This window comes from Nothobranchius furzeri, chromosome 11 (genome assembly GCF_043380555.1).
Source record: "Nothobranchius furzeri strain GRZ-AD chromosome 11, NfurGRZ-RIMD1, whole genome shotgun sequence".
Classification (NCBI taxonomy): domain Eukaryota; kingdom Metazoa; phylum Chordata; class Actinopteri; order Cyprinodontiformes; family Nothobranchiidae; genus Nothobranchius; species Nothobranchius furzeri.
Window position 1 is genome coordinate 8,276,826 of NC_091751.1, and position 23,817 is coordinate 8,300,642.

Below are 23,817 nucleotides of genomic sequence, written 5' to 3' on the forward strand. Positions count from 1 at the left end.
CTTGCTTTGTCTTCTCTCCTGGAGGCCTTCAGTCAGACCCATTGTTCACATGTGGCAAGACGCTCCTCGGGGCGCGTATTGCTTGGGCCTCTCTCCTGGATGCCCTCTGTCAGACCCAGTGTTGACATGTGGCAAGACTCTCCTCGGGGCGCGTCTTGCTTGGGCTTCTCTCATGGAGGCCCTCAGTCAGACCCAGTGTTGACATGTGTGAGGACGCTCCTCGGGGCGTGTCTTGCTTGGGCCTTTCTCCTGGAGGCGCTCAGTCAGACCCAGTGTTGACATGTGACAAGACGCTCCTCGGGGCGCTTCTTGCTTGGGCTTCTCTCCTGGAGGCCCTCAGTCAGACCCATTGTTGACATGTGGCAAGACGCTCCTCGGGGCACGTCTTGCTTGGGCCTCTCTCCTGGAGGCGCTCAGTCAGACCGAGTAGTGACATGTGACAAGACGCTCCTCGGGGCGCGTCTTGCTTGGGCCTCTCTCCTGGAGGCGCTCAGTCAGACCCAGTGTTGACAGGTGGCAAGACATTTCTCGGGGCGCGTCTTGCTTGGGCCTCTCTCCTGGAGGTTCTCAGTCAGACCCAGTGTTGACATGTGGCAAGATGCTCCTCGGGGCGCGTCTTGCTGGGGCTTCTCTCATGGAGGCACTAAGTCAGACCCAGTGTTGACATGTGGCAAGACGCTCCTCGGGGCACGTCTTGCTTGGAACTCTCTCCTGGAGGCACTCAGTCAGACCCAGAGGAGACATGTGTCAAGATGCTCCTCGGGGCGCGTCTTGCTTGGGCCTCTCTCCTGGAGGCGCTCAGTCAGACCGAGTGCTGACATGTGGCAAGACGCTCCTCCGGGCGCGTCTTGCTTGGGCCTCTCTCCTGGAGGCGCTCAGTCAGACCCAGTGTTCACATGTGGCAAGACGCTCCTCGGGGCGCGTCTTGCTTGGGCCTCTCTCCTGGAGGCGCTCAGTCAGACCCAGTGTTGACATGTGGCAAGACGCTCCGCGGGGCACGTCTTGCTTGGGCCTCTCTCCTGGAGGCGCTCAGTCAGACCGAGTGCTTACATGTGGCAAGGCGCTCCTCGGGGCGCGTCTTGCTTGGGCCTCTCTCCTGGAGGCGCTCAGTCAGACCTAGTGGTGACACGTGGAAAGACACTCCTCGGGGCGCGTCTTGCTTGGGCCTCTCTCCTGGAGGCCCTCTGTCAGACCCAGTGTTGGCATGTGGCAAGACGCTCCGCGGGGCACGTCTTGCTTGGGCCTCTCTCCTGGAGGCGCTCAGTCAGACCGAGTAGTGACATGTGACAAGACGCTCCTCGGGGCGCGTCTTGCTTGGGCCTCTCTCCTGGAGGCGCTCAGTCAGACCCAGTGTTGACATGTGGCAAGATGCTCCTCGGGGCGCGTATTGCTTGGGCCTCTCTCCTGGAGGCGCTCAGTCAGACCGAGTAGTGACATGTGGCAAGACATTTCTCGGGGCGCGTCTTGCTTGGGCCTCTCTCCTGGAGGTTCTCAGTCAGACCCAGTGTTGACATGTGGCAAGATGCTCCTCGGGGCGCGTCTTGCTGGGGCTTCTCTCATGGAGGCACTCAGTCAGACCCAGTGTTGACATGTGGCAAGACGCTCCTCGCGGCACGTCTTGCTTGGGCCTCTCTCCTGGAGGCACTCACTCAGACCCAGAGGAGACATGTGTCAAGATGCTCCTCGGGGCGCGTCTTGCTTGGGCCTCTCTCCTGGAGGCGCTCAGTCAGACCGAGTGCTGACATGTGGCAAGACGCTCCTCCGGGCGCGTCTTGCTTGGGCCTCTCTCCTGGAGGCGCTCAGTCAGACCCAGTGTTGACATGTGGCAAGACGCTCCGCGGGGCACGTCTTGCTTGGGCCTCTCTCCTGGAGGCGCTCAGTCAGACACAGTGTTGACATGTGGCAAGACACTCCTCGGGGCGCGTCTTGCTTGGGCTTCTCTCATGGAGTCCCTCAGTAAGACCCATTGTTGACATGTGGAAAGAAGCTCCTCGGGGCGCGTCTTGCTTTGTCTTCTCTCCTGGAGGCCTTCAGTCAGACCCATTGTTCACATGTGGCAAGACGCTCCTCGGGGCGCGTATTGCTTGGGCCTCTCTCCTTGATGCCCTCTGTCAGACCCAGTGTTGACATGTGTGAGGACGCTCCTCGGGGCGTGTCTTGCTTGGGCCTTTCTCCTGGAGGCGCTCAGTCAGACCCATTGTTGACATGTGGCAAGACGCTCCTCGGGGCGCTTCTTGCGTGGGCTTCTCTCCTGGAGGCCCTCAGTCAGACCCATTGTTGACATGTGGCAAGACGCTCCTCGGGGCACGTCTTGCTTGGGCCTCTCTCCTGGAGGCGCTCAGTCAGACCGAGTAGTGACATGTGACAAGACGCTCCTCGGGGCGCGTCTTGCTTGGGCCTCTCTCCTGGAGGCGCTCAGTCAGACCCAGTGTTGACAGGTGGCAAGACATTTCTCGGGGCGCGTCTTGCTTGGGCCTCTCTCCTGGAGGTTCTCAGTCAGACCCAGTGTTGACATGTGGCAAGATGCTTCTCGGGGCGCGTCTTGCTGGGGCTTCTCTCATGGAGGCACTCAGTCAGACCCAGTGTTGACATGTGGCAAGACGCTCCTCGGGGCACGTCTTGCTTGGGCCTCTCTCCTGGAGGCACTCAGTCAGACCCAGAGGAGACATGTGTCAAGATGCTCCTCGGGGCGCGTCTTGCTTGGGCCTATCTCCTGGAGGCGCTCAGTCAGACCGAGTGCTGACATGTGGCAAGACGCTCCTCCGGGCGCGTCTTGCTTGGGCCTCTCTCCTGGAGGCGCTCAGTCAGACACAGTGTTGACATGTGGCAAGACACTCCTCGGGGCGCGTCTTGCTTGGGCTTCTCTCATGGAGGCCCTCAGTAAGACCCATTGTTGACATGTGGAAAGAAGCTCCTCGGGGCGCGTCTTGCTTTGTCTTCTCTCCTGGAGGCCTTCAGTCAGACCCATTGTTCACATGTGGCAAGACGCTCCTCGGGGCGCGTATTGCTTGGTCCTCTCTCCTGGATGCCCTCTGTCAGACCCAGTGTTGACATGTGGCAAGACTCTCCTCGGGGCGCGTCTTGCTTGGGCTTCTCTCATGGAGGCCCTCAGTCAGACCCAGTGTTGACATGTGTGAGGACGCTCCTCGGGGCGTGTCTTGCTTGGGCCTTTCTCCTGGAGGCGCTCAGTCAGACCCAGTGTTGACATGTGGCAAGACGCTCCTCGGGGCGCTTCTTGCTTGGGCTTCTCTCCGGGAGGCCCTCAGTCAGACCCATTGTTCACATGTGGCAAGACGCTCCTCGGGGCGCGTCTAGCTTGGGCCTCTCTCCTGGAGGCGCTCAGTCAGACCCAGTGTTGACATGTGGCAAGACGCTCCGCGGGGCACGTCTTGCTTGGGCCTCTCTCCTGGAGGCGCTCAGTCAGACCGAGTGCTTACATGTGGCAAGGCGCTCCTCGGGGCGCGTCTTGCTTGGGCCTCTCTCCTGAAGGCGCTCAGTCAGACCTAGTGTTGACACGTGGAAAGACACTCCTCGGGGCGCGTCTTGCTTGGGCCTCTCTCCTGGAGGCCCTCTGTCAGACCCAGTGTTGGCATGTGGCAAGACGCTCCGCGGGGCACGTCTTGCTTGGGCCTCTCTCCTGGAGGCGCTCAGTCAGACCGAGTAGTGACATGTGACAAGACGCTCCTCGGGGCGCGTCTTGCTTGGGCCTCTCTCCTGGAGGCGCTCAGTCAGACCCAGTGTTGACATGTGGCAAGATGCTCCTCGGGGCGCGTATTGCTTGGGCCTCTCTCCTGGAGGCGCTCAGTCAGACCGAGTAGTGACATGTGGCAAGACATTTCTCGGGGCGCGTCTTGCTTGGGCCTCTCTCCTGGAGGTTCTCAGTCAGACCCAGTGTTGACATGTGGCAAGATGCTCCTCGGGGCGCGTCTTGCTGGGGCTTCTCTCATGGAGGCACTCAGTCAGACCCAGTGTTGACATGTGGCAAGACGCTCCTCGCGGCACGTCTTGCTTGGGCCTCTCTCCTGGAGGCACTCACTCAGACCCAGAGGAGACATGTGTCAAGATGCTCCTCAGGGCGCGTCTTGCTTGGGCCTCTCTCCTGGAGGCGCTCAGTCAGACCGAGTGCTGACATGTGGCAAGACGCTCCTCCGGGCGCGTCTTGCTTGGGCCTCTCTCCTGGAGGCGCTCAGTCAGACCCAGTGTTCACATGTGGCAAGACGCTCCTCGGGGCGCGTCTTGCTTGGGCCTCTCTCCTGGAGGCGCTCAGTCAGACCCAGTGTTGACATGTGGCAAGACGCTCCGCGGGGCACGTCTTGCTTGGGCCTCTCTCCTGGAGGCGCTCAGTCAGACACAGTGTTGACATGTGGCAAGACACTCCTCGGGGCGCGTCTTGCTTGGGCTTCTCTCATGGAGTCCCTCAGTAAGACCCATTGTTGACATGTGGAAAGAAGCTCCTCGGGGCGCGTCTTGCTTTGTCTTCTCTCCTGGAGGCCTTCAGTCAGACCCATTGTTCACATGTGGCAAGACGCTCCTCGGGGCGCGTATTGCTTGGGCCTCTCTCCTGGATGCCCTCTGTCAGACCCAGTGTTGACATGTGTGAGGACGCTCCTCGGGGCGTGTCTTGCTTGGGCCTTTCTCCTGGAGGCGCTCAGTCAGACCCAGTGTTGACATGTGGCAAGACGCTCCTCGGGGCGCTTCTTGCTTGGGCTTCTCTCCTGGAGGCCCTCAGTCAGACCCATTGTTGACATGTGGCAAGACGCTCCTCGGGGCACGTCTTGCTTGGGCCTCTCTCCTGGAGGCGCTCAGTCAGACCGAGTAGTGACATGTGACAAGACGCTCCTCGGGGCGCGTCTTGCTTGGGCCTCTCTCCTGGAGGCGCTCAGTCAGACCCAGTGTTGACAGGTGGCAAGACATTTCTCGGGGCGCGTCTTGCTTGGGCCTCTCTCCTGGAGGTTCTCAGTCAGACCCAGTGTTGACATGTGGCAAGATGCTTCTCGGGGCGCGTCTTGCTGGGGCTTCTCTCATGGAGGCACTCAGTCAGACCCAGTGTTGACATGTGGCAAGACGCTCCTCGGGGCACGTCTTGCTTGGGCCTCTCTCCTGGAGGCACTCAGTCAGACCCAGAGGAGACATGTGTCAAGATGCTCCTCGGGGCGCGTCTTGCTTGGGCCTATCTCCTGGAGGCGCTCAGTCAGACCGAGTGCTGACATGTGGCAAGACGCTCCTCCGGGCGCGTCTTGCTTGGGCCTCTCTCCTTGAGGCGCTCAGTCAGACCCAGTGTTGACATGTGGCAAGACGCTCCGCGGGGCACGTCTTGCTTGGGCCTCTCTCCTGGAGGCGCTCAGTCAGACCGAGTGCTTACATGTGGCAAGACGCTCCTCGGGGCGCGTCTTGCTTGGGCCTCTCTCCTGGAGGCGCTCAGTCAGACCTAGTGGTGACACGTGGAAAGACACTCCTCGGGGCGCGTCTTGCTTGGGCCTCTCTCCTGGAGGCCCTCTGTCAGACCCAGTGTTGGCATGTGGCAAGACGCTCCTCAGGGCGCGTCTTGGTTGGGTCTCTCTCCTGGAGGCGCTCAGTCAGACCCAGTGGTGACATGTGGAAAGACGCTCCTCGGGCGCGTATTGCTTTGGCCTCTCTCCTGGATGCCCTCTGTCAGACCGAGTGTTGACATGTGGCAAGACTCTCCTCGGGGCGCGTATTGCTTGGGCTTCTCTCATGGAGGCCCTCAGTCAGACCCAGTGTTGATATGTGTCAAGACGCTCCTCGGGGCGTGTCTTGCTTGGACCTCTCTCCCTGAGGCGCTCAGTCAGACCCAGTTTTGACATTTGGCAAGACACTCCTCGGGGCGCGTCTTGCTTGGGCCTCTCTCCTGGAGGCGCTCAGTCAGACTGAGTAGTGACATGTGGCCTGACGCTCCTCGGGGCGCGTGTTTCTTGGGCCTCTCTCCTGGAGGCGCTCAGTCAGACCGAGTGGTGACATGTGGCAAGACACTCCTCGGGGCGCGTCTTGCTTGGGCCTCTCTCCTGGAGGCCCTCTGTCAGACCCAGTGTTGACATGTGGCAAGACACTCCTCGGGGCGCGTCTTGCTTGGGCCTCTCTCATGGAGGCCCTCTGTCAGACCCAGTGTTGACATGTGTCAAGACGCTCCTCGGGGCGCGTCTTGATTTGGCCTCTCTCCTGGAGGCTTTCAGTCAGACCGAGTGCTGACATGTGGCAAGAAGCTCCTCGGGGCGCGTCTTGCTTGGGCTTCTCTCCTGGAGGCCCTCAGTAAGACCCATTGTTGACATGTGGCAAGACACTCCTCGGGGCGCGTCTTGCTTGGGCCTCTCTCCTGGAGGCGCTCAGTCAGACTGAGTAGTGACATGTGGCCTGACGCTCCTCGGGGCGCGTGTTGCTTGGGCCTCCCTCCTGGAGGCGCTCAGTCAGACCAAGTGGTGACATGTGGCAAGACACTCCTCGGGGCACGTCTTGCTTGGGCCTCTCTCCTGGAGGCCCTCTGTCAGACCCAGTGTTGACATGTGTCAAGACGCTCCTCGGGGCGCGTCTTGCTTGGGCTTCTCTCCTGGAGGCTCTCAGTCAGACCGAGTGCTGACATGTGGCAAGACGCTCCTCGGGCCGCGTGATGCTTGGGCTTCTCTCCTGTAGGCCCTCAGTCAGACCCATTGTTGACATGTGGCCTGACGCTCCTCGGGGCGCGTCTTGCTTGGGCCTCTCTCCTGGAGGTGCTCAGTCAGACCGAGTGCTGACATGTGGCAAGACGCTCCTCGGGGCGCGTCTTGCTTGGGCTTCTCTCCTGGAGGAGCTCAGAAAGACCCAGTGTTGACATGTGACAAGACGCTCCTCGGGGCGCGTCTTGCTTGGGCCTCTCTCCTGGAGGCGCTCAGTCAGAACCAGAGGTGACATGTGGCAAGACGCTCCTCCGGGCGCATCTTGCTCGGGCCTCTCTCCTGGAGGCCCTCAGTCAGACCCATTGTTGACATGTGGCAAGACGCTCCTCGGGGCGCGTCTTGCTTGGGCTTCTCTCCTGGAGGAGCTCAGAAAGACCCAGTGTTGACATGTGACAAGACGCTCCTCGGGGCGCGTCTTGCTTGGGCCTCTCTCCTGGAGGCGCTCAGTCAGAACCAGAGGTGACATGTGGCAAGACGCTCCTCCGGGCGCATCTTGCTCGGGCCTCTCTCCTGGAGGCCCTCAGTCAGACCCATTGTTGACATGTGGCAAGATGCTCCTCGGGGCGCGTCTTGCTTGGGCTTCTCTCCTGGAGGCCCTCAGTCAGACCCATTGTTGACATGTGGCAAGACGCTCCTCGGGGCACGTCTTGCTTGGGCCTCTCTCCTGGAGGCGCTCAGTCAGACCGAGTAGTGACATGTGACAAGACGCTCCTCGGGGCGCGTCTTGCTTGGGCCTCTCTCCTGGAGGTGCTCAGTCACACCCAGTGTTGACAGGTGGCAAGACATTTCTCGGGGCGCGTCTTGCTTGGGCCTCTCTCCTGGAGGTTCTCAGTCATACCCAGTGTTGACATGTGGCAAGATGCTCCTCGGGGCGCGTCTTGCTGCGGCTTCTCTCATGGAGGCACTCAGTCAGACCCAGTGTTGACATGTGGCAAGACGCTCCTCGGGGCACGTCTTGCTTGGGCCTCTCTCCTGGAGGCACTCAGTCAGACCCAGAGGAGACATGTGTCAAGATGCTCCTCGGGGCGCGTCTTGCTTGGGCCTCTCTCCTGGAGGCGCTCAGTCAGACCGAGTGCTGACATGTGGCAAGACGCTCCTCCGGGCGCGTCTTGCTTGGGCCTCTCTCCTTGAGGCGCTCAGTCAGAACCAGTGTTCACATGTGGCAAGACGCTCCTCGGGGCGCGTCTTGCTTGGGCCTCTCTCCTGGAGGCGCTCAGTCAGACCCAGTGTTGACATGTGGCAAGACGCTCCGCGGGGCACGTCTTGCTTGGGCCTCTCTCCTGGAGGCGCTCAGTCAGACCTAGTGGTGACACGTGGAAAGACACTCCTCGGGGCGCGTCTTGCTTGGGCCTCTCTCCTGGAGGCCCTCTGTCAGACCCAGTGTTGGCATGTGGCAAGACGCTCCTCAGGGCGCGTCTTGGTTGGGTCTCTCTCCTGGAGGCGCTCAGTCAGACCCAGTGGTGACATGTGGCAAGACACTCCTCGGGGCGCGTCTTGCTTGGGCCTCTCTCCTGGAGGCCCTCTGTCAGACCCAGTGTTGACATGTGTCAAGACGCTCCTCGGGGCGCGTCTTGCTTGGGCTTCTCTCCTGGAGGCCCTCAGTCAGACCCATTGTTGACATGTGGCAAGACGCTCCTCGGGGCGCGTCTTGCTTGGGCTTCTCTCCTGGAGGCGCTCAGGCAGACCCAATGTTGACATGTGACAAGACGCTCCTCGGGGCGCATCTTGCTTGGGCCTCTCTCCTGGAGGCGCTCAGTCAGAACCAGAGGTGACATGTGGCAAGACGCTCCTCGGAGCGCGTCTTGCTTGGGCCTCTCTCCTGGAGGCCCTCTGTCAGACCCAGTGTTTACATGTGGCAAGACGCTCCTCCGGGCGCATCTTGCTTGGGCCTCTCTCATGGAGGCCCTCAGTCAGACCCATTGTTGACATGTGGCAAGACGCTCCTCGGGGCGCGTCTTGCTTGGGCCTCTCTCCTGGAGGCGCTGAGTCAGACCGAGTGCTGACATAAGGCAAGACGCTCCTCGGGGCGCGTCTTGCTGGGCCCTCTCTCCTGGAGGCGCTCATTCAGACCCAGTGGTGACATGTGGCAAGACGCTCCTCGGGGCGCGTATTGCTTGGGCCTCTCTTCTGAATGCCCTCTGTCAGACCGAGTGATGACATGTGGCAAGACTCTCCTCGGGGCGCATCTTGCTTGGGCTTCTCTCATGGAGGCCCTCAGTCCGACCCAGTGTTGACATGTGTCAAGACGCTCTTCGGGGCGTGTCTTGCTTGGGCCTCTCTCCTGGAGGCGCTCAGTCAGACCCAGTGTTGACATGTGGCAAGACGCTCCTCTGGGCGCGTCTTGCTTGGGCTTCTCTCCTGGAGGCCCTCAGTCAGACCCATTGTTGACATGTGGCAAGACGCTCCTCGGGGCACGTCTTGCTTGGGCCTCTCTCCTGGAGGCGCTCAGTCAGACCGAGTAGTGACATGTGGCAAGACGCTCCTCGGGGCGCGTCTTGCTTGGACCTCCCTCCTGGAGGCGCTCAGTCAGACCGAGTACTGACATTTGGCAAGACGCTCCTCGGGGCGCGTCTTGCTTGGGCCTCTCTCCTGGAGGAGCTCAGTCAGACCCAGTGGTGACACGTGGCAAGACGCTCCTCGGGGCGCATCTTGCTTGGGCCTCTCTCCTGGAGGCGCTAAGTCAGACCCAGTGTTGACACGTGGCAAGACGCTCCTCGGGGCGCATCTTGCTTGGGCCTCTCTCCTGGAGGCGCTCAGTCAGACACAGTGTTGACATGTGGCAAGACACTCCTCGGGGCGCGTCTTGCTTGCCTTCTCTCATGGAGGCCCTCAGTCAGACCCATTGTTCACATGTGGCAAGACGCTCCTCGGGGCGCGTATTGCTTGGGCCTCTCTCCTGGATGCCCTCTGTCAGGCCGAGTGTTGACATGTGGCAAGACTCTCCTCGGGGCGCGTCTTGCTTGGGCTTCTGTCATGGAGGCCCTCAGTCAGACCCAGTGTTGACATGTTTCAAGACGCTCCTCGGGGCTTGTCTTGCTTGGGCCTCTCTCCTGGAGGCGCTCAGTCAGACCCAGTGTTGACATGTGGCAAGACGCTCCTCGGGGCGCTTCTTGCTTGGGCTTCTCTCCTGGAGGCCCTCAGTCAGACCCATTGTTGACATGTGGCAAGACGCTCCTCGGGGCACGTCTTGCCTGGGCCTCTCTCCTGGAGGCGCTCAGTCAGACCGAGTAGTGACATGTGACAAGACGCTCCTCGGGGCGCGTCTTGCTTGGGCCTCTCTCCTGGAGGCGCTCAGTCAGACCCAGTGTTGACAGGTGGCAAGACGCTCCTCGGGGCGCGTCTTGCTTGGGCCTCTCTCCTGGAGGTTCTCAGTCAGACCCAGTGTTGACATGTGGCAAGATGCTCCTCGGGGCGCGTCTTGCTGGGGCTTCTCTCATGGAGGCACTCAGTCAGACCCAGTGTTGACATGTGGCAAGACGCTCCTCGGGGCACGTCTTGCTTGGGCCTCTCTCCTGGAGGCACTCAGTCAGACCCAGAGGAGACATGTGTCAAGATGCTCCTCGGGGCGGGTCTTGCTTGGGCCTCTCTCCTGGGGGCGCTCAGTCAGACCGAGTGCTGACATGTGGCAAGACGCTCCTCCGGGCGCGTCTTGCTTGGGACTCTCTCTTGGAGGCGGTCAGTCAGACCCAGTGTTCACATGTGGCAAGACGCCCCTCGGGGCGCGTCTTGCTTGGGCCTCTCTCCTGGAGGCGCTCAGTCTTACCCAGTGTTGACATGTGGCAAGACGCTCCGCGGGGCACGTCTTGCTTGGGCCTCTCTCCTGGAGGCGCTCAGTCAGACCGAGTGCTGACATGTGGCAAGAAGCTCCTCGGGGCGCGTCTTGCTTGGGCTTCTCTCCTGGAGGCCGTCAGTCAGATCCATTGTTGACATGTGGCAAGACGCTCCTCGGGGCGCGTCTCATTTGGGCCTCTCTCCTGGAGGCATTCAGTAAGACCGAGTGCTGACATGTGGCAAGACGCTCCTCGGAGCGCGTCTTGCTTGGGCTTCTCTCCTGGAGGCCCTCAGTCAGACCCATTGTTGACATGTGGCAAAACGCTCCTCCAGGAGTGTCTTGATTGGGCCTCTCTCCTGGAGGCGCTCACTCAGACCCAGTGTTGACATGTGGCAAGACGCTCCTTGGGGCGCTTCTTGCTTGGGCCTCTCTCCTGGAGGCGCTCAGTCAGACCGAGTGCTGACATGTGGCAAGACGCTCCTCGGGGCGCGTCTTGCTGGTGCTTCTCTCATGGAGGCACTCAGTCAGACCCAGTGTTGACATGTGGCAAGACGCTCCTCAGGGCGCGTCTTGCTTGGGCCTCTCTCCTGGGGAGGCGATCAGTCAGACCCAGTGTTGACATGTGTCAAGACGCTCCTCGGGCGTTTCTTGCTTGGGCCTCTCTCTTGGAGGCGCTCAGTCAGACCCAGTGTTGACATGTGACAAGACGCTCCTCGGGGCGCGTCTTGCTTGGGCCTCTCTCCTGGAGGTGCTCAGTCAGACCCAGAGGTGACATGTGGCAAGACGCTCCTCGGGGCGCGTCTTGCTTGGGCCTCTCTCCTGGGGAGGCGATCAGTCAGACCCAGTGTTGACATGTGTCAAGAGGCTCTTTGGGCGTTTCTTGTTTGGGCCTCTCTCCTGGAGGCGCTCAGTCAGACCCAGTGTTGACATGTGGCAAGAAGCTCCTCGGGGCGCGTCTTGCTTGGGCTTCTCTCCTGGAGGCCCTCAGTCAGACCCTTCGTTGACATGTGGCAAGACGCTCCTCGGGGCGCGTCTTGCTTGGGCCTCTCTCCTGGAGGCGCTCAGTCAGACCTAGTGCTGACATGTGGCAAGAAACTCCTCGGGGCGCGTCTTGCTTGGGCCTCTCTCCTGGGGACGCGATCAGTCAGACCCAGTGTTGACATGTGTCAAGAGGCTCTTTTGGCGTTTCTTGCTTGGGCCTCTCTCCTGGAGGCGCTCAGTCAGACCCAGTGTTGACATGTGGCAAGACGCTCCTCGGGGCGCGTCTTGCTTGGGCTTCTCTCCTGGAGGCCCTCAGTCAGACCCTTCGTTGACATGTGGCAAGACGCTCCTCGGGGCGCGTCTTGCTTGGGCCTCTCTCCTGGAGGCGCTCAGTCAGACCGAGTGCTGATATGTGGCAAGACGCTCCGCTGGGCGGCTCTTGCTTGGGATTCTCTCCTGGAGGCCCTCAGTCAGACCTATTGTTGACATGTGGCAAGACGCTCCTCTGGGCGCATCTTGCTTGGGCCTCTCTCCTGGAGGCACTCAGTCAGACCGAGTGCTGACATGTGGCAAGACGCTCCTCGGGGCGCATCTTGCTTGGGCTTCTCTCCTGGAGGCCCTCAGTCAGACCCATTGTTGACATGTGGCAAGACACTCCTCGGGGCACATCTTGCCTGGGCCTCTCTCCTGGAGGCGCTCAACCAGACCGAGTGCTGACATGTGGCAAGACGCTCCTCGGGGCACGTCTTGCTGGGGCTTCTCTCCTGGAGGCGCTCAGTCAGACCCAGTGTTGACATGTGACAAGACGCTCCTCGGGGCGCGTCTTGCTTGGGCCTCTCTCCTGGAGGCGCTCAGTCAGACCCAGAGGTGACATGTGGCAAGATGCTCCTCGGGGCGCGTCTTGCTTGGGCCTCTCTCCTGGAGGCCCTCTGTAAGACCCAGTGTTGACATGTGGTAAGGACACGATCACGCCGACCCTATTGTTGGAGAACCTGCTGAGTTCGTCGAACAAGTAGAGCGGGCACGCGCTTGTTTTAGAGGCGTTTTCGCGCAGCCTCTACCCTGCACGACCGCTCGTGGCCGCACTAGCTATATTTATCTTTATTTGTTTCACACACACACACACACACACACAAACACAAACACACACACACACACACACACACACAAACACACACACACACACACACACACACACACACACACACACACACACACACACACACACACACACAGGCCCTTGCGTGCAAACCCCGGTCAGGCCTGCAGTGTACACATCAGAGACATGATGTTCTTTCACAGAACTGAGGTTGTTCATTACTAAATGACTTTTACAGGAATATTGTTATTATACTATTCAACAGGTTGATCATAATAATGTGTATTAAACCCACAACCTACTACTGAGGACAGAGGGACTTTATTTAAATTAGTACTTAATGGAAACGATACATAATGATACATAAGAGCCATGTCATACATTCAGCCTAGGAATAGTAGCATTGTGCACTATTAAAAATATACACATCAATTGCTCGAATCCCATTGTTGCAAAGTAAAACTCTAATAAAACTCTAGTCTGACATCAACAGAGAAGACTTAGTGTATGTACTACAAATACAGCATTAGGATTTCGAGTGGACCGTGCACCTTGTGAACCATCAGAGGCTTATGACGCAACATATCTTCCAGTTGCTATTAGACAAGTTATAATTCTCGACCATTTTTCGGAACTGGTTTCTTGGGTCCGTGAGTAAATGCCAAATGAGATGATAGTCCTTAAGTAAGTTCCTGGCGATCCCATGTCACGCTCTTGCCCATCAGCCGGTGAACGCTGAGACGGAACTCGATGAGAGCGATGTATTTTTTAAGTGCTCCGAATGTACTTCTAACAAGCGTGCGATTCACTTCGTGAGTAAACCGCAGCTGCAGCTGATTCAAACAGTCGAACCAACCTTCTACATCACAATATTCGTTTTGTAGTTAGTCGAGTTACCTTTTGTGTGGCGCATGCACGGGTCGTTAGCGTCCAGCTCCCAGCTTAGAGAGTCCTGTATTGACACAGACGTCAATACATCTCGATGTCATGCAACACACAAAGTCTGTCGCAACCAGGTGGGTTAACACATGTACGATACCTTTTGTGTGGCGCATGCACGGGCCGTTAGCGTCCAGCTCCCGGCTTATAGAGAGTCCTGTATTGACACAGACGTCAATACATCTCGATGTCATGCAACACACAAAGTCTGTCGCATACAGGTGGGTTAACAAACATGTACGATGTGTGCAATGGCGCGCCCGTTTACAATGGGACACGACGATGATCATTGTTAACCAAACTCTTGTTTCTCACGACAGGTGGTAGCGTTGTCTCCTGCACCTTGTCCTAGTGCACAGAGGGTGTTGTAATGTGCTCGTCATAGTCGCGATCGTTGTCACTCGAATCCGTTGTTCTCACGACAGGTGGTAGCGTTGTCTCCTGCATGTTGTCTTCGCGTGCGGCAAGCGTTGTGCTGTGCTCGTTATGTTGAGGGTCTGACCTCATGAGGAAATTACTATGCAGTGATTTTCTCCAAAATGACTGTGCTTAAATTGCTCTGAAAAGCAAATAATCACATCAGCGCCAAGAAACTTCATTTCCCATGATGCTTTGCACACGGAAGCATTGTGATGACGTCACCGCCTAGTACCAGAAACACGTTCTGCGCATGTGCGGGAAGCCGTGGAGCTTTTCCCGCGAACTAAGACCATAAATCTTCAGCAGAGACAAAGAATCCTCGTTCTTTTGCCCAGGATACCTGGCGGTAAGGACACGCTTGTCAACGCTCCGACAAATTGAGCACGCGGAAGCTCTTAAGTGCCCAAGTTGAGCCCACGGAACTGCTGGAAACTAAACTGCAAGCCCATCAGATCTGCTCGTTTCTGCTCCCCTCCAGCTGATGTTTGAGGACACAGAACTGCGGAGGAAAGCAACAACTCCATCAAGCACGCTGTAAGTTATAACTCAGCACAGAAAGAAACTTTGCTGTCTCTGTCCAGCCCGTGGAGAAACACTCGTGAACGCCAAACAACGGAGAAAGCATCAAACCGACGGACGACGCCGAAAGCTGCGGAGAAACACGGAGAACCGTCAAATCAAAGAGGGAGGGACGCCTCGCTCTTCTGGTGATCAGCAACTCATCTCTTTCTCTCTCTCCTTCTTCTTCCGTTAACTCTATAGTCCAGAATAAGCAATAAAACCGCGCTATTGCTTAAAAAGTAGCTTCGTGTTTTCCTCTTTCGTCCCAAACACGTCCGTCGGGTCATTTTGAAAGAATAAACTGCTTATTGATCATTGTTTGGTATCTTAAAATGGTTTCTGTCATGGCCAGGCTGAAACTAAAAGATATTAATTTGTGATTAATCTTTTGTGTTGTTTCATGATCTTTTGAAATGTTTTGAGTGATTTAAGGTTAAGTTACTACTGATTCTAAGTGCTTTGGAAGTTAAAGTGCAAGTTGCCACCCACACTTTAGCCAGACAAAGGGGTCAGCCATCTTGTATTCAAGACTCCATTTTGAATCCATACACACGCACACACACACACACACACACACACACACACACACACACACACACACACACACACACACACACACACACACACACACACACACACACTACTCCTTTGTGAGAACAAAGGACCTCATTCATACATCCTCCATCACATGCAAACACATCCATCTTCAATCATATCACACGGTTATTATTCATCTATTCCACTGTTTATTCATTTGACAAATTGTTAATTAAATGTTATAAAATTCAGATTTTTGTGTCCAGTAGCTTTGTTGTGTCGAAGAGAAGTCTCTGCTCCAAGGATTCTACGAACTTCAAGAAAGACTGATAAGAGTTTTGGATTCATTTCCCTTTCTAATTAAAGGGTGGTGCCCCAAAGATATCTAAGAATATCTTAATTAATTAATAAATCAGTAAATAGTTCCATATTTACAGAATTTATTGAAGAATCCAAAAGTAAGTTAAAGCTTACGAATTGTTCGCTCCTAATAACCCCAACATTTTATTGGTGCCCCGTGTGAGGCTTGGATACACAGAGATTTCTATCCGGCACAAACAAACAAATAAATCCAAAGAGCTTGAATTAAAAATAATCCGTTGTTCAGCCTTGAACCAGCAACAGAGTGGTGCTGATTTCGCTGAGCAGGAAGCTGCATCGAACTCTCACCAGTAACTCAGTGCTTCTTTAAAGGTGCAACGTGTAAATTAATTCTGGTTAACCTTTTAGGTTAAAATTCAGCTTTTCCTTAAAGGTGCAACGTGTAATTAATTCTGGCTAACCTTTTAGGTTAAAATTCAGTTTTTCCTTAAAGGTGCAACGTGTAATTAATTCTGGCTAACCTTTTAGGTTAAAATTCAGTTCCTCATTAAAGGTGCAGCGTGTAAGTAATTCTGACTAACCCTTTTAGGCTAAAATTAACTGCTAATTTAGCGACTTTAACTCACAGTGGCTATTATAACTAACTGAAACCTTCACTCAAAGACTGATAACACCCTGTTTGCTAATATTCTGAAGGAATAACTAGCATATTTAACACTGCAAGTGTTGTAAGACGTTGCTATGGCAACGCACCAGCTTTTGCTAAAATACTGAAAGGAATAGTATTTTAAGCGTCAGTCACGGCATTCCGTGCAATCTTAAAACGCTAAAACCTGTGCGCACAAAGGTTAATTTAGTGTTTTTCTGCTACAAAGCTAGCAGTTGCTGCCCAAAAGGTGCAGTTTGAGCTATCTGCAGAAGCTCTACTAGGCTATTTTGGTTCGGTTGTTAAAATGGAGGGACAGAGTAGTGAACTGACCAACTCCCAGCAACCAGGTGGCGCTGCGGCCCACGACTATGAACCTGGCCTACTTTCTGGACAATTTTTGTCCAAACTGGTCGCGGTTGCTCGAGAACCCGACTACCCTTCTAGGGATGTCACTGAAGAACAGCTTGACGCTGTACTTGATCAAATAGAAAACCCGGATGGTACTAAACCAATCCAGGTTCACTTGGCTAAGTTAGCCCTGATCCTCTATCAGAAAGGACTCCAACATGATCGAGAGATCTTGAACCTCCAGAGTATGCTAGCTGAAAAACAGCGAAATGGAAGTCTGAAGGATGAGGAGGACGACGACACCCGCACCGATTCTGGGGAAGATGGGGAGAAGACCCCGCCCCCTTCTGCTGATGACAACAGACAGTGGGAAGGGGGGAAACACCTTGACTCTCTGGACGGACGCATGCCGCAGGGGAGAGACGAAGCTTATCTGTCCCAACCTTCGGCCCTTTTCCCTACACACACTATAGGGCATTCAGGACCATCTAGGGGCCGAGGGCAATTCGCCCTCGAACCCCAGGTTGGACCACCACCCTCATCTTCACGGTGTTCTCAATCTGTGAGAAGTCGACCAGCTGAGCGGCACCTCTATTTAGACCGCTCCCCCAGTCCACGAAGGGTGCAAGGTGCCGATTGGGGTTATGCACCCCAACCTGCACCTCAACCATCCACCCATCCTAGCTACTCCGGTATTCGGCATGCCGGTAACCAGCTGCAGGACAAAGCATCATACGCCAGTCCGTATCCGGACAAAGTGTATTACGCAGAAGCCCCAGTTGAAAGACGCAGGCTGCACTACGCCGACGTGCCCCGGGAGGAGGACCTCCCAGGACACCCCCGTGACGTGCCAGCAGCCCGTCACAGCATGCCGGACCCCGATTTGGGCCCCAGGAGTCAACATTGGGAGCCCAGAGCACACCAGCGATATCCAGCGCTCTCTGAGACAGACCGTGGGTCAGAGTCAGAGGATGACGCGCCGTACCGTGAGTCAGGGCTCCGTGTACGTCAAATTGAATCGCTAGCTAAAGACATAGAACGCTTTGATCCTAACACCAATGAATCCAACGTTGACGATTATCTCAGGGAGATAGAACGTTGTCTGCTTGATCTTCCAGCACCTTCTTCAAGGGAAAAGCTCAAGCTAATTTGGAAAACCACATCTAGAACGGTGCACGGTTTCATGGAAACTCTACCACCTGACATTCGAGATCGGTACTCCTCGCTCTGCCGAGCGTTGAGGGATGAATACGCCACGTATGCAGACTCTGCGTCAGCTACAATGGGGGCCTTCTCCATCAAACACGGGAGGAACGAACCCCCCAGAGAGAATTATCGCCGACTCAAAAGTGCTTATTTCCAAGGTCGAAACGGCCCTGGGCTCGAGGAAGACCCTGCCTTCAGATCCCTGTTCATTCACAACCTGCACGAGTGTGTTCGCTCCGAAGTCTCAATGTATTGTCGGATGAAAAAACTGACAACTCAGGAGATTAGGAGATACGCTCAACAGGCTTGGGAAGCTGGCGGAAAGCCCCAAAAGCCTGACGCACATCACCGCGTCATGCACCTAGCTCCCGACACCGAGCCGCGTTTGGAGCTCGAAGGCACAGAAGCTCCACCCACTAAGCCAAAATCTGCTAAACCTAGACCTGCTAAACCACGAAAGCAGTCCCAATCTCCTCAACAGGGGAAGGGGGGTGCTGATTGGCCGCCTAGGTCTGGACAATCAGACAGGAAGTGGCCCAACCAAAACCAACGGCAGGCAGGTCGGAACAGTGGAAGGTTTAAGGAGCGCCGCCCACAGGTAGGTCCCGAACACAAGTCCGCAGGTGAGTACTTGACCAAAGCCGACCTCCAGGAGATGTTTCAGCAGTTCCTAGCTAAACAGAAGGAACAGCTGAGATCTGCAGATGAGACCCCTGCACCAAAGTCTGCTTCTAAGAAGCCAGACCCAGAGCCAACGTCCGCATGACTAGGCGTGGCTCAACCTCCCAGCGTGGCCAGGACCTACCTGATCAGCTGGGGGAACACTACTGGTAGATCACAGGAGTCTCCTGAAATCTACCCCCTGAGAGAAACCTGATGCTAAATTTCTGAAGTTCCTTGGTGACTTAACAAACCATGATCATGCTCGCCGTTTGTACTGTAGCACCAACGTAGGTGGGTGCATACAGGTTGATGCTCTGCTGGATACCGGCTCAGAAATCACCCTGATGTGCTCCACATTGTTCCATCGCGTGTCTGACACCATGCGGTCGCTCGGGAAACCAGTCCAGGTTGAACCTTGTGACCTGAAAATCACCAGCTACACCCAGACCCGGGAGTGTATCACTCACCGGGCGTGGCTGGACATCACCTTCCAAGACATGACTCTGGTTCACCCGTTTTATGTCTGCCAGCTAGACACTGAACCACTTCTCATTGGTCAGGACCTGCTTGAACGTCTAGCTCCCCTCATCGACTGCCAGAAGGGTCAACTGTGGGCCCAGGTGGACACACCTAAGCCCTGGAACCCAGATAGCAGCCGACCATCCTCCATTCTTGAAGTCAGCATAAGTGAGCCGCAAAACCCTTGTTCCAAGGTCATGCCCCTCCCTACGGCTCCCACAGACGATGACCGCCTGCAAAGGCATGAAACCGCTCCTGGAACTCCGTTCCGCACACATTCATCTTTTCTCTGCTCGCTGAAGAACGTCAGCCTGCAGCCATATGCACCACACATAGTTGGTGGTCCTACCATCAACTGCACCCACATCTCAGATGCTCGCCTTGCTCTTTGGTCTGAAAAGTCAGCCATCAGCCAGCAGACGTTTGAACACCTGCGTCAGAAGGACCCCCTTCTGGTCAGTGTGACACGTAGCCATCGGCTCTTGTCACCTACTTGGCCGCAGAGGCTCCTGAAAGCGCCAGAGGTCTGCTCTCTGACTATCCAACTTGGAGCAAGACAGAACACACATACATTCAGCATCATACCACAGCTTGATCCACCTGCACTCATTGGAGCAGATCTGCTGGTTCGACTAGGTGCCCAGCTGGACACTTGCAATCAAGTCCTTTGGGCCCGGGCCACACCTTCCTCTGAGCCTCGCTCAGAAGGCCCTGAACACTTGCTGTCCGGTCAGACCATTCCACAGGCCTGCCGTGCAGTGGTTGAGGCCAGCACGGTTCTGCCCCCACAGGTCAAAGGAGTGCCTGTTCGTCTGACCCTGATGAAGCATCAGAAGCTGCCAGGCACCCAGGCCTTCTTCCAGCCATCACCACACTTCTTGGAGCTCAACTTAGCCGTCTGTGGCACGCCACTCTTGGAGCTGAACAATCGTTCTGCGTACTTGTTGGTCGAAAATCCGACCCAGAGTCCTATCCACATGCCGGCAGGAAAGCCCTTGGGCATGCTGATAGATAGCTCATTCCATGACTTTGAACTTTCAGTCCCCGTGATCGGACAACTTCCGTTGTTCTTGAACGACAGACAGGTTGGTGCAGACACATTCAGTACTTTCCCTTCACAAATGATTACCATCAAGCGGCATGAAGCCCTTCCTAAGGAACCCATTTGCAGTGCAACCTTAGATACTGACAGCGGTCAGTGTCTAACGGTTTTTGCAATAAATACTCAACCCTCTGAGTCACCGGTTGAAAGCCCGGAACACCAGAGACCCTCCTCCTCTGAACCTTATGACGGCTTCGAGGCCGAAGTCAGCCAGCAGCTTGACAAAGCGGATGCGCTGGAGTCAGAGGAGCAGAGAGCAGCGCTTAGAAGCCTGTTCTATGAGTTTCAGTCCATCTTATCCAGGGACTCCCTGGACTGTGGACTCACAAACCTGCACACGGTTCGCATTCCGACGAACCCGAATGCCCCTCCTACTTTTGTACGTCAGTACAAGATTCCCCTCGCTGCTTATGAGTCGATCCAGGAGATCCTCGATCAGCTGAAGGAGAAAAACATCATCAGAGAGTGTAACTCCACTTACAACTCTCCCATCTGGCCGGTTCTGAAACCGACTGGGAAATGGCGTCTCACCATAGACTATCGTGCACTGAACAAACAAGTACCTCTCTCCAGGTGGCCTATGATCCATTTAGATCAGGAGCAAGCCAGAGTCAGAGATGCTCGTTTCTTCTCTACGGTTGACGTAGCCAACGGCTTCTGGACCATGAAGGTTGAGCCGGCGGACCAGTATAAACTGGCTTTCTCCTTTGGAAATCGCCAATATACTTGGAACCGCTGCCCCTTTGGCTAATCTAACTCACCTGCCGAGTTCAACATCTTCCTCCACAAAGCCATGTCAGATGCTGCTTCCAGAGGGAACCTCATATATGTCGATGACATCTTGATGAGGAGTCGAACCTTCGAGGAGCACCTGGCCGAACTCCGTCACGTGCTGCAACAGCTCGCTGACGCCGGAGCTAAATTGGCGATTCTCAAGGGACAGTGGTGTCGAACCAAAGTGGAGTATGTTGGACTGCTGGTTGGCCCTAATGGAGTCGAGCCCCAAGCGGGACGCATTAGAGCCATTCAGGACATCAAAGCCCCAGCTAATCTGACTGAACTCAGGAGCTTCCTCGGAGTCTGCAACTACTCCAGACAGTTCATTGAGGAGTACGCTGAAACAGCGAGGCCCCTCACTGAGCTGCTTCGGAACGACACACCTTTCGTGTGGGACAGACCCCAAGAACTCTCCTTCCAGTTCCTAAAACAGAAGTTGGCGTCCGCACCCTGTCTGGCTTACCCAGACAAGGATAAAGAGTTCTACATAGAGGCTACTTTCTCCTCTCACTGCCTGAGCGCTGCTTTGAAGCAAAAACACGATAGGGACATGAGAGTTGTGGCATACGCCAGCAAGCCTCTGAGCAAGGTGGAACTCCAGTTCTCAGACTGCGAGAGAGCTCTCCTCTCTACAGTCTGGGCCGTCGAACACTTTCGTAGTTACATCGGTGGACAGAAAGTGATCATTGAAACGTGTCATCAGCCCGTCACCTTCCTAAACAGCCAGCGTCTGCGCGAAGGAAGAGTGTCAAACAGCCGCATTGCGACGTGGATGATGGTGCTCCAAGGATACAACATTGAGGTCAAGTATGGTCAGAACACCAAGCTAGCGCTAGGACAAGGGCTAGCAGGCTGCCAGCACTGTGACTCTGACTCCGTCAGGGGCCCCCTGGACACACCTGCCGCAGTCTACCCAACCGCATCCAATCATCGCTACTTTGATGAGAATGTTTGCCAAGGGCTTCCGAAGGTTTACACTGACGGATGCGCCTACCTTCACGAAGGCCAGCTCCGTGCTGGGGTTGGAGTCGTTTGGGTGGACTGTGACACTAAGCAACCAAATCACTACCGGTTGGGCCAAAAGTCTAGTCAGTACGCCGAAATTGCTGCAGTGTTGATAACCCTCCAGCAGGCGGCAGCCTTGGACATCACTCAAATCGTCCTTTGCTCAGATTCAAACTACGCTAGACACAGCTTCATCTCTCACTTCCCCATGTGGAAGGAGAACCACATGAAAAACGCCAGGAACAGAGACGTGAAACACTCGGAGTTATTCCTAGCGTGTGATCTGCTCACCACTGAGAAAGGCATAATGGTCTACTGAAAAAAGGTCAAAGGTCACTCCAGGACCATAGGTCCGGAGAAAGATGGTAATGACGAAGCTGACCGCCTTGCTAAGCTCGGTGCTGACCAGGGAACCTGTTGGGAATTCAAAGACGAGTGGCTTCCACCCAAGGCCGTTCACGAGGTCTGCGCGATTACTCGTCGACATGCTAAACAGGCAGACGAACCTCGGACCGTTGGGGTACCCGTGTTTCTAGGCAGACAACCACAGGACGCGGACCTAGTCACCATGCAGGAACAAGATCCTGACCTGAAGCTCATCCGCGAGCTTCTCCAAAAGGGACCGATGCCTGAACAACCGTCATCACCTACTGGCGCAAGTCGAGATTTGGTAACCCTGCATCGTCAACTCACGCATCTGAAACTACAAAACGATTTGTTAGTTTACATGCGTGACGACCACAGCCTGCCGCGCTGGGTTGTTCCACTCGACCACAGAGGAGTGATGCTTGCCTACGCCCACGACACTCCGGTTGGAGGTCACCGCAGAGCAAAAGCTACCCTCGCGTCACTGACAGAAGTAGCTTGTTGGCCGTCGATGTCCAAGGACGTACACAGCTATGTCCAAGGCTGCCTCATCTGTGCCCAGTTTCAATCCTCCCAGCCGCTTGCTAGAGCACCACTGCAACGCAGGGGAATAACCTTCCCTTGGTCCCACCTGCAGATCGACTGGGTTGGACCGGTTCCCAAATCGGCAAGAGGAAACAAATATATGCTAACTGTAACTTGCAGTTTCACAAAGTGGGTTGAGTGCCTTCCAGCGCCAAACGATACAGCCGTCACAACCGCTGTACTGCTGATTAACCACGTTTTCAGTCGACGGGGACTTCCACTCTGCATTGACTCTGACCGGGGAACTCATTTCACATCCAGTGTAATGACGTCCCTGTTTGAACTTCTGGGAGTGGAAGTGAGATTCCACCTCCCCTATCACCCACAGTCATCCGGACAGGTCGAACGGATGAACCGCACGGTCGTCTCTATGCTCAAAAAGTATGTCTGCTCCACTGGGAAGGACTGGGACGTTAAGCTCCCTCTGGTCCTGATGGCCATACGGTCTACTCCCCAGCGATCCACGGGGGTTACGCCCTTTGAGATGATGACCGGCAGACTGATGACTCTACCACTGCACCTCCTGTATCACCCAGAGGATGTCAGTGTTGCCACTGCCTATACCGCTCATCAGTATGTGGCAGACTTGAAAACACACCTCAGAGCTACGTTCGCGCACGCTCAGAAGAAACTGGAGACCAACGTAGAAGGCGCTAAAGCCTACTACGACCAAAAGACAACCAGCCGCGAATACGAGGTGGGTGACAAAGTATTCTACTTTCGGTTCGCCCAACCGGCACGCAAAGCTAAGAAGTTCCTGCCCTGCTGGTCAGGACCATTTGAGATCGTGGCAAAACTCTCTCCAGTTGCATACAGGTTACGCATCACCAAAGCGAGACAGGAGCCTGTCTACAAATGGGTGCATGCAAACCAAATCAAACCCTACGTCAAACCATCCCCGCGGGTACAGAGACCAGACTCCCCGCAGGAGGTAGACGTAGTCGCTACATAGTTCTATGCATGGAAATGGAAAAGGGGGGAAAGTGCACGTTTAACCCACTAACATGTACTAACCGACAAAGAACCAAGCCGCCCCCCGCCGTCATTTTCACTAACCAAGAGAAACTCCTCCTAGAACGCTAACAGGAAGTACTTACTAAAACCTTACAGGGTACTCTTGTAACTGTCAACCTACATTCTGCTCTGATTAATGAATCTCTACGTGCAATCAAGACTTTGTCTGAAACCATACATCAGGATATTGTGTACACATGAGTGGTGAGAGATTTGATGCAGGACCTGCTCAGGGAAGTAAGTTCCACGCTGGACAGCTTGGTTGAAAGTCGTATTTCCCCGTAC

General features: G+C 55.5%; 2 protein-coding genes across 2 annotated transcripts in view; one reads left to right on the forward strand and one right to left on the reverse strand.

Annotated features, from left to right (window-relative positions):
* Positions 1-16,178: 16,178 nt before the first annotated feature.
* The window catches only part of LOC139073230 (uncharacterized), a 176,353-nt gene continuing 168,714 nt past the window's right edge, over positions 16,179-23,817 (forward strand). The window contains exon 1 of the mRNA XM_070556193.1: positions 16,179-18,158. Within this exon, the coding sequence (XP_070412294.1) occupies positions 16,252-18,158 (1,907 nt within the window). The 5' untranslated portion in view covers positions 16,179-16,251. The remainder of the gene's footprint in view (positions 18,159-23,817) is intronic.
* LOC139073231 (uncharacterized) overlaps positions 18,151-23,817 on the reverse strand; it is a 175,151-nt gene continuing 169,484 nt past the window's right edge. Inside the window, exon 2 of the mRNA XM_070556194.1 lies at positions 18,151-18,199. Coding sequence (XP_070412295.1) covers positions 18,172-18,199 — 28 coding nt within the window. The 3' untranslated portion in view covers positions 18,151-18,171. The remainder of the gene's footprint in view (positions 18,200-23,817) is intronic.